The 10223-nt window shown below is 34.6% G+C and overlaps 1 protein-coding gene across 3 annotated transcripts in view; it reads left to right on the top strand.

The window, feature by feature from the left end:
• Positions 1 to 438: 438 nt before the first annotated feature.
• The window catches only part of LOC124369323 (RNA-binding protein 26), a 126344-nt gene continuing 116559 nt past the window's right edge, over positions 439 to 10223 (top strand). For 2 of the 3 annotated variants that reach the window (XM_046827275.1, XM_046827273.1), the window contains exon 1: positions 440 to 634. In XM_046827275.1, coding sequence (XP_046683231.1) covers positions 576 to 634 — 59 coding nt within the window. In that variant the 5' untranslated portion in view covers positions 440 to 575. Of the gene's footprint in view, positions 635 to 10223 lie in introns of all 3 variants that reach the window. The other variant, XM_046827274.1, reaches the window with a different exon arrangement.

The raw sequence follows: 10223 nt of genomic DNA, 5'->3' as shown, positions 1-10223 counted from the left end.
TTTTTATATTAAATTCATCTTACACTAATATAATAATAATAATAATAATAATAATATAATAGTATGCACTATTTACACCCGATATAAAACCTTTATTGACTAGACAACGAGATCTTTTAGTCGATGTTTTTGAGTTCTGAATACTGGTGGGAATATTACAAAATTTAATGGTCGGGTGATTATCTAGAGAGAAAGAGTCGGGTAATTTTGATGAAACGTTTCTCTTATGATGACATTGTACTGACTTGCAAAGATTTCGCTTTATACAAATTATTCCCGACAACTAATATTTTGCCTTTATTGCCTGGGCTGCACGTGCTACAAGTAGTAGAATCTAGAACGTACGGCAAATGCCAAATCAGTGGTCTTGGAGAACAAGGTCTATTGCTCTGAACCTCTCTGTAAGTTGTTTATATTCTGTGATAAACAATCGGTGGTATGGTTGGTATACTCGACTGCACGACTGAAGGTATCATTTTGTGTGTGATATGTCTCATATGCTTGGGCTGGAGTAATTTGTAAATATTTAGTTAATATTTGTACTCGTTCTATTAATTATATTGTAAATATTAAAAATGATCGTTGGAAACCCTGAGGCTTTTAAGTCATGGATGACTACAATTCTTGAACCTCTGTAAGTATTGAAATAGTAAGATTAGTTAAAATTGCCTTAAGTTTGTAGGCTATACTTTCCATATTTATCACCTTGTGACCCTAATACGATTAGAAGCATAAAGTCTGATTATTGTTTGCATGCAATTAGACTTTGAGAAATATAACACTTTTTACTACCAGATCAGTGAATTTAGGGGATTGTATATATGAAATGGTCTGTAGAATCCTATTCTCTCCTTACTCCTGAGTACATAAAGGCCTAGGTAGTGTTATAGTCATAATCTAAATAAACAAATATATAGGTCTATATATATATTTAAAGCTATAAATAATTAAGCCTGTCTATATGTATCTGTATTATAATAATGAACACTATTTAAGATTTCTACTTTGGGACTTTGCTGCAGTGGGAGGTCTTGACTCCTAAGGCTTTTGATATTAACCCCAACATTGACAGATGTTACAGACTATTATGCAACTTTACTCAGATAGTGTAAAAATAGAATGCCTATTTTAAATTGTAGTATAGCTTACTTTGAAATTTGCTAGAAAATATGGAATGTCACTTTGTAGGCCTAATGGGAATTTAAATTCCTTGTTTACTTCAAAAGTAGTGGCCATTGCCCTACTAAATAGAATAATAAAAAATTGTATATTTTGCTGATCAGTTGTATCTTGAGGTGTGTTTTTTATTCATTGCCTTTCGCTAAGTTCGACAGTCAGTAGCTAGGTTAGGTGAGTTTTCATTAGTTTACCTCAAATTTCGGTATTTATTTACATTAGCGTGACCATGGAAAATGGACTTTTTTTTCATGGGTTGGGCATTTATAGCCAAGTATTATTATCACAGGTGCATATGAACTGGGGGGAAAGTATATTATTGTACTATATTGATGCCTTTCGGACATTATTGCGTTAAGGAGCAGGGGCATCACGTGATCTGGGATTCTACTTTTGCAAGCTCGAATTAATTTTTTTTCTAAAAGAGCAAGCAGTGTGCAGCACTGCGCAGCGGGCAGGCATCGTTGACAGGATTAACGTATTAGTCAGCATCATTTCAGTAACATCACTTACCTTAATGTTCAGGTGGGTACAGTTTTGCAGCTGCAACCCAGAAATGGTGGATCCGCTCATTGAGGTTTGGGTATTTCGCCTTTAAAAGATATTCACCCAAATACCCCACAAAATGAGTTTTTATCCTGCCGTAACGCAGAATTTTATCCTTAACACTTCTCCACGTCCGCTCGATGGTATTTGTGTGGGCGTGAGTGCGTGGGTCCACAAACTCCTTTGAGTGATTCACTGTCTCATGTACAAACCCCTCGTCCTCTAAGCAGTCGTAAGCACGCCAACAGTCACTAATAATTTTACTTCCGGGTAAAATTTTTTCTTTCTCAATCTTTAAGAGTTTCCTTGTCCCTTTTATCTACCAAAAAACTAAGTTTTCAGAGGATTTAAAAAAATCGTAGCTCCTTTGATTTTCGTTGCCGACAAATTTTTTCTTAAATATTGTTTTCAGGACAAATTGTAGTTTTCTGGAAAAAAAATGAACGTACCTTTCCATGGTCACGTTAATGTAAATTGATACCCAAATTTCAATCAGATATATTATACAAAATAGCTCTTGGATATGGCCAGTGTTACTGGTGATTGTTTTTTGTATATGCAGACCTTTCATGTTTCTCACTCTGTTATTCTGGCTTCTTCTCTTACCTAGTTTGTTATATCCCATCCAGATCCCTGATTTCCTCTTGGTCCCATAGTTTGTTGAAGTTAAATACGTATTATGTGAAATTCAGATCATTATTAATATCTCTTCAGTACTTTTTAATACTTTCCTAACATTTAAGGGTTAGATTGTTTCAGCAGCTGCCCTAAAACCAAATATTTACTGATATGTTTAAAAAATGAACTTGCCACTTTTATACAGAATTTTTGTTTTTTCTTTTGTATTTTTTTTGCCCTGATTATGGAAGTAGAATCTTTTTGAAACAAAGTAGTCTAGTCATCAACATTATCATAAACCCTTGAGTCCCAACCTAACTTAATAAATATTTGTAATTTATTAACAAAACAATTTTCATGCGCTTTCACAATTTACTAATTTAGTTAAAATATGACTCTGTTATGTTTTTAACCCTGGATCTGGCAATTGACATTATAATGTTGATCAGAATCGATTCATGAGTGGCAGTAGACATTCTAATGTTGATCTGATTCGCACCCTTTTGACAGTTCATAGAATATATAAGTCAAAACTACCACCACTTTATATACCATTTCAAACAGAAAGATTTGCTGGTTTTAGTGGTGAAAATTATTTTGCTGTTTTGGCGACAGTTACTTTACAGTGACGTCATAAACTACCTGGAACGATCCTCTTCATCTACTCTTTTTGAAACAGGTGTCTGTCTGTTTTGGTCGTTAGATTTAGTGACAAAAAGTATTTATTTCACAAAATAGTGTTAAATTACTTATAAGCGTGTTTATTTTGGAACTTTGTGAATCAATATGTAGTGTGTGTGTTAGTAGTTTTATGATTTTATATGTGATTTGATGTAATTAGTGAGCCAAGGTCTATCTAGGCTACTGTGCAGTGCAGTGAAAGTGTTTGGGAGCTACAATAATAGTGTTAGTATATCTTGGGTATGGTTTATTATATTGGTTTATAGCTTGTTATAGCTTTGTTTTAGGCTTTCATTTCTATTTCCCAAAATTTTGCTGATTTTTGACTTGTCACACTAGTCCTTGACAGTTACACCTAGGTTTACCTTTGTGCTTTCTGGAACCCCAAACTTAGCCAGTAATTCAGCAAAACTTCAAAATTAATATTTAGGTTATTTATTTTAAACTTAATATAATCAGTGAAATATATCAAAATTTACTTTTTTAATTTAAATTTTGGAAAATAATCTTACTCAAATTTAGGTATGCCACATCACTTATAATTTTTTTTGATTGGTTATTATTTTTATTTTTAGTGTATATAATTCTCTAAATTTTGGAAACATTTAATGTAAGAATGATGTTTGTTGCACATTTTAAAAATATTCGTACCCATACTAACAAATTAGCCTTGTGTACTATTTGTGTCTTTACAATATTTTAATTTTTTCTTCAAGAGAAACCAGGATACCATTATATATTTGCTGAAACTAGATAGAATAAAGAATACATAGGCTATCTCTGACTTTACCAGTTACATTCTTACACTTTACCAGTTACATTCCACCACTTGAAAAAATCTTTTGTGTAATATTATTTTTTGATGTTATATGCATAATGTTTTTATACCATTATTATCTCCACATTCTCCTGAAAAAATGTGTTACACATATAGTATGTATTTTTTACACATTTTTAAAGTGTAATTACAAAACAATCAAAAATGGCTTGCCATATGGGAAAAGGTGACTACCAGTTTGAATTAAATACTCAGCTGTATTTAGAATGCTATGGTTATAATCAATGAGCTTATTAGTTAGATGACAGTGAGTTATGAGTTACCATAGTACAAATTTGTGTATGTGGTGCTGCTAGTACCACAATCAAGGAGAAAAAAAAGGAAAACACTTTTTTCACTGGAAACATATGCAATAAATGTGTTTACATTGTTTTGATTTAAAAACTCTCACTACTGTCTAAAAATCAAATCTTTTCAAGTGAAATTTTGTTTGACTATTGTTTATGTGACCTTTCACTACAAAAAAGTTATATTTGTTTAGTGTTTTTAATCTCTTTATTAGTTTTAGAATTAACAACATTATAAATGTTGTAGTGAGTTGCAAAAGACTGATATTTCCACTATTTTTCAATTAAAAATATGTTTTATCATAAAATAAAAAATTATTTAAAAAAATAAATTAATATTTTTTAGATAATTGTTTTTAGATAATCTTCCCATGTCATGTTGGCCCATAGCAAATATTTTTTTTCATAGGTCTATCTAAAGTGTGAACACCTCAAAATTAAAAACAAATGGCAAAAATTTTAAAGATTTTTTATACATTTTGAAGGTTTCCAATTATTTACTATATAGTTTGGTTACATATTGTTGTATTGTGCAGTAATTTATTACATAAATGAAATGATCACTAATGAAAAATCACAATCTATCTTAACAAATGAAGGTATAATTAGCTTCTAACGAAAAACTTGTAAAAGGCCCATTTCATTGTGCTTTTTGGTAAGAGCAGCACTAAGCAGCCGGAACTGAAAAGTGTTAAAACTTATCGTCAACAATCTCAATTCTACGGTCATTCTGAGCAATTACTTGGTCAACTCCAAACTTTTTCATATTTTACTACGGTCATAAGGATGTTCTCAGAAAGCAAAAAACATATAATTCAAGCCCTGCAAGGCCGTCCTACAGGTTGCAGAGCGATAAGAAGGTTCAAAGTCCACGCGATAACAGTGGCTTGCGGGAGACGCGCGGAAGGCCAGTTGTGACAGTACCATTATGGCTAGTGGTTCCTCCGATAATCCTTTATGTGACGGATGTGACAACACGTTACTTAGTTTTACGGTTTCAAGTGAAGATCAGCAAAAGTTAAAATGTTTTTGTACGAACACAGCATTTTGCAACGCACCAAAGTTTGCCCTCTGGAATTTGATATTTTACTGATAGCTACTATCTCGAGCGATGTTTTTCTTTTGTTGACATTAGCGCTGGGCAGCACCGCCAAAGCCCGCGCTGATGGCCGGAGGCACTTGTCTCAACTCGATAACAACTAATTAATTTGTAGCTCGAAATTTATGAATAACCTTGTTCATTTGGATCAAAATTCTGCTCATTTCAGAATTATTTTTCATTTACGTTAACTTTCCGGGGCCTAAATTATGTTTTTTTAATTTCACATACATCTCTAGATTATAAATGAAATGAAATGAAATAGGCCTTTATTCAAGAGGCGGAGTTAGGGCTATTTAGCCCTCTCTACCACTCAACCTCACATAATATACAGATATATATATATATACATATTTACATTTAATGACCTTAAAACTATAACAAATTCCATTTTAAATTTAAATTTAACCAAAATATATACTACTATGTAATAATTAAAAATCAAATTTATCAGCTGAATATGTAGAAAAACTTCAAACAAAGATAAATTAAAACTTAAATTAACAATTTACTTTTTAAATAATTTCTTGTTATTGCTACATTCATTCTCTCAAACACACAGCCTGACCACAAGCACGCCACGAGCACCGCCACCCGTCACCCCCACAGACCGCCCAGCAACAAGTCCCTGACCCCCACCCCAAAACGAGCTCGACCTTCTATAATACGGATATCATCAGGAAGAGAGTTCCAGAGGCGACATGCCTGAACAGTGAACGACCTACTGAAGAAGTTCGATCAATGAACAGGAATTGAGAGTAACGTGGATCCCCTTCTCGTAGGTCGCTCACTTATATCGGAAATAAATTTGAAATTTTCGGACAGGTAAACAGGTGACGGTATCAATTTACAAAATCGTGACCATGGAAAGGTATGTTAATTTTTTTTCCCTGAAAACTACAATTTTTTCCTGAAAATAATAGTGAAGAAAAAATTCGTCGGCAACGAAAATCAAAGGAGTTACGATTTTTTGAAATCCTCTGAAAACTCTGTTTTTGACAGTACCTCTGGCAGTTTTTACTGAAATGATGACGTTAATCCTGTCAACGATGCCTGCCCGCTGCGCAGTGCTGCGCACTGCTTGCTCTTTTAGAAAAAAAATTAACTCGAGCTTGCAAAAGTCGAATCCCAGATCACGTGATGCCCCTGATCCTTAACCCTCCAAGTGTTGTTCGACAAAATTTTGTCGGTTATTTTCCATTCTTAATGCAATAATGGCCGAAAGGCATCAATATAATACAATGATATACTTTCCCCCCAGTTTATATGCACCTGTGATAATAATACTTGGCTATAAATGCCCAACCCATGAAAAAAAGTCCATTTTTTCATGGTCACGGTATTGTAAATAAATACCCAGGTGACTTGTTTCTGATAATTGAATGTAGAGTTGAAAGAATGTGAAGTTGGCGAAGTTTTTGAAGTTTCAGAAGCGATAGCTGTTTGAAAAATGGAGTCACATGCTCATAACGTCTGAAATTGATAATAAATCTGATACAATAGTTTTGAGCACGTTGAAGCCTGTCCGAAAGCTCAACAGTCATGTCACTGATCACAGCGTCACAGTAGTTGAAGTGTGGCAGTATGAGAGTTTTAACCAGCATAACCTTGACACTGAATGGTAGATATAAAGCAAAACGCTTTAAACTGTGAATGCCAGCAAATACTCTATTATACGTTATCGTAACCTGGTCATTCCACTTAAGACTTGAGCTCATAGTAAGACCAAGATTTTTTAATTTGTTTTGAAAATTTAGTACGTGGTTATTGACCTGCGTTTTGTCTTCATTTAATTTCAGCCCATGTTTATTTGCCCAACAAGCAATTGATTCAATGTCTTGATTGAGTAGAACCATAAATGTGCTCAATTCATCAGGCGAACAGTGTACGTAAATTTGTAAATCATCGGCATAAAGATGAAACTTAGAGTGCCTTATAATAGATGTGACGTCATTAATATAAATTGAGAACAATAGGGCTCCAAGAACAGAGCCCTGCGGAACACCCCGTGTTACGGTTTTCCATTCAGATATTTTTCCCTTTCTTTGACATATTGCTGTCGCCCAGTAAGATACGATTTGACCCAGTTAACACTCATCGGAGAAACCATACTTCTTCAATTTGATGAGGAGAAGGGGGTAATAAACACAGTCGAACGCTTTAGAAAAGTCAAAAAGCAGTAAAATGGTGATTAGTCTCTTGTCCATTGCCAATCTGATATCATCGGTGATTATTAGGGTTGTGGTGGTGCTGTGATTAGGCCTGAATCCAGACTGGTATTTAGATAAGATGTTATAGGTATTCAGATAAGATGAAATTTGTTGATGTACCACTCTTTCAAGGCATTTGGAGAGACAAGGGAGAATACTGATTGGACGTAGGTCAGAAGGGGATTGCGGATTAGAAGACACTTTTCTCAACGGACGAACTAGAGCATGCTTCCAGGTTAAGGGAAAGACAGAGGAATTTAAAGAATAATTGAAAATGACTACTAAAACAGGAAGGGTGATTGGCAATGTATCTTTCAGAAAGCGCAAAGGTATGTTGTCAGCCCCAACTGCGTTGCTGGTCATCCTCGTGAAAGCAGCAAGCACATCAGCCTCACTCACAGGTGTGAAAGAAAACTGGCGGCCAGCAGCTTCCCGAGGAGCAGCCTCCAGCTCAGCAAAATAATCGCTAGCTGCAGATATATTAACAGGGATATTAATAAAGTAATCATTTATAATATTGAGGTCAAACGGAACAGGTGGACTGATAACCCACACCAAGGTCTTTAATTTTACTCCACAGTGATTTAGTGGACTGAGGCTCTGAAAGTGTTGTGTGGTAAAATCTAACTTTGGCGTTACGGATTTGCTGCTGCGTGTGATTCCTAAGACGTATATATGCCTCCCAATCTTGAGAGGATTTAGAACGTTTAGCTTTTCTGAAGGCGGAATCCCTTTGCTTTTGCAAATTTCTTATGAAATCATTCATCCATGGAGAGGGGGCTTTGGTTACTCTTTTAGTTATGATTGGGGCATGTTTATCAAATAAATTAGTAAGTAAAGCATTAAATTTGATAACCATTTCGTCTACATTATTGGCAGTGGTTACTTCATGCCAGGGTAAAGCAGCAGCATCTGTGAGAATTGAAGCATGATCTATGTCCCTGTATCTGCGATATTTGATAATATTGGGCTTATTTTTGGGGGTATGGAGTTTGTAGGCACAAAAAATGAGATCATGCTTTGAAAGTCCAGGGGCAGGAAATTGTCCGTGGTGTGCAACGTGGGTCGGGTCAGAAACAGCCATGATGTCAAGCCACGTGTTGGTTGTAGCAGTGTGATGAGTGGCCTGAAGTGGTAGCAGAGACATGTTACATGACTGAAACATTGTGGTCAAAAAGGTTTTTTCATATGTGGTAGGCCCTAACAAATCTGAGTTAAGATCACCCATGACAATGACATGACTGTAACGAGCCATAAGATCTGAACAAAATAACATAAATATAAATAGATTATTGTCAACACCGCTTAAAGTAATATAATATTAAACGCAATGTCAGTATGAATAGTAATGAAAACCAAAGCATAATCATAAATTAAAGTAATTTTGCAACATACTGATATGAAAATGAGTAATAAATTAGTACATCATCCATTCAAATAATTTACACATTTAGCCCCAAAGTTTGCCAGCAGTGAACCAGACCGCATCATACCTATTCACACAACATTTTGCAACTCCTGCACTGAAACGAGAATGTATGCCAAGATTTCACGTGGCATCGGGAAGTGCATTCCATATTTGTTAGGCTGTCAGTTCCTGCAGAATAATTTATTGCAAAAATATTGGGTAGGAATGGATATAAGAGATGCTTCCTTATGACAACACTGATATTGGAAATGAAATAAAACCTTTTGGACAGATAAGTAGGTAATTTAATATGCGTTACGTGATCACCCCGTCTTAAATTGAAAATAAATATGATGCAATAGTTTTGACACTATAGTCTGTCCATAAGCTCATACCACACTCATATCACTCACCACACAATGTCACAGTAGTTAAAATTTAGCATAATCATGGTCTTTACCAGCATACATTTTACGTTAAAGGGTAAAAATAAAGCAAAGTGTTAGATGCTATGATTACTAGCAAAGATCCTATTACAAATTGATCAATGATCTTAAAAGCACTAATAATTGCATCAGAAAATTGATTACCTTAACTACATTAAAATCGAAATTACTTTTAGTTCAATGAGGTAGCCTAACGGCGATGGCATTCACTGTTTTTAAGTTGAACCGGATTTTCTGACATTATGGCTACTTTGGAGATAACATAACAACAAAAGCCCTAGTTTTAGGGCAGAAGTGCATGAAATATGCATCTAAAGTAGTTACTTTTGTAATTTTTAGAATGTGTTAATATATCGCGAACTAAGGGACTTACACTATGGTCATGTTTTGTTACTTGGCTTAGTCTTTGGCTGGCCTATCACCCCTTTGGATATTTTCGTTGACTTATGCATACCCTGTATGTATTGGTCAAAACACTTAATAGTGCCACAGCCTCAAATCTCTGACTGGGGACAGCCACAGCATTCTAATTCAACACCTCAGCACCCTCGGACGTGAACTTTGTCTCTAAGAGTAAACATTGGCTACCACTTACTTTTATGAATGTTTACCAAAAGGATGTTGTCAAACCATGTTTTTATTTTAATTAAGTCCTTAAATGTAAGAAAATAAACCTCATACTTCTTTCCAGTCTGTAGAAACCAAAGCAGTCAAAACCAAAGTTTCTTTATTAATTTTTGTACAAGAGTACAGTGAATGGTGCGAATTTCTAATAATGTAATGGTAATTTATTAAAGTATTCAAAGAAGATATATAAAAGCAGCCTCTCAAACTGTTGACAATCCTAAAGAGTTCCTCAGAAGATTTAGCAGAGATATCATAAATTCTGATTCACGCAAATAATCTGAGTTTAC

Source organism: Homalodisca vitripennis, chromosome X, assembly GCF_021130785.1.
Source record: "Homalodisca vitripennis isolate AUS2020 chromosome X, UT_GWSS_2.1, whole genome shotgun sequence".
In the NCBI taxonomy this organism is placed as follows: domain Eukaryota; kingdom Metazoa; phylum Arthropoda; class Insecta; order Hemiptera; family Cicadellidae; genus Homalodisca; species Homalodisca vitripennis.
Note: the sequence above shows the minus strand (reverse complement) of the source record. Positions and strands in the feature narration are given on the sequence as shown.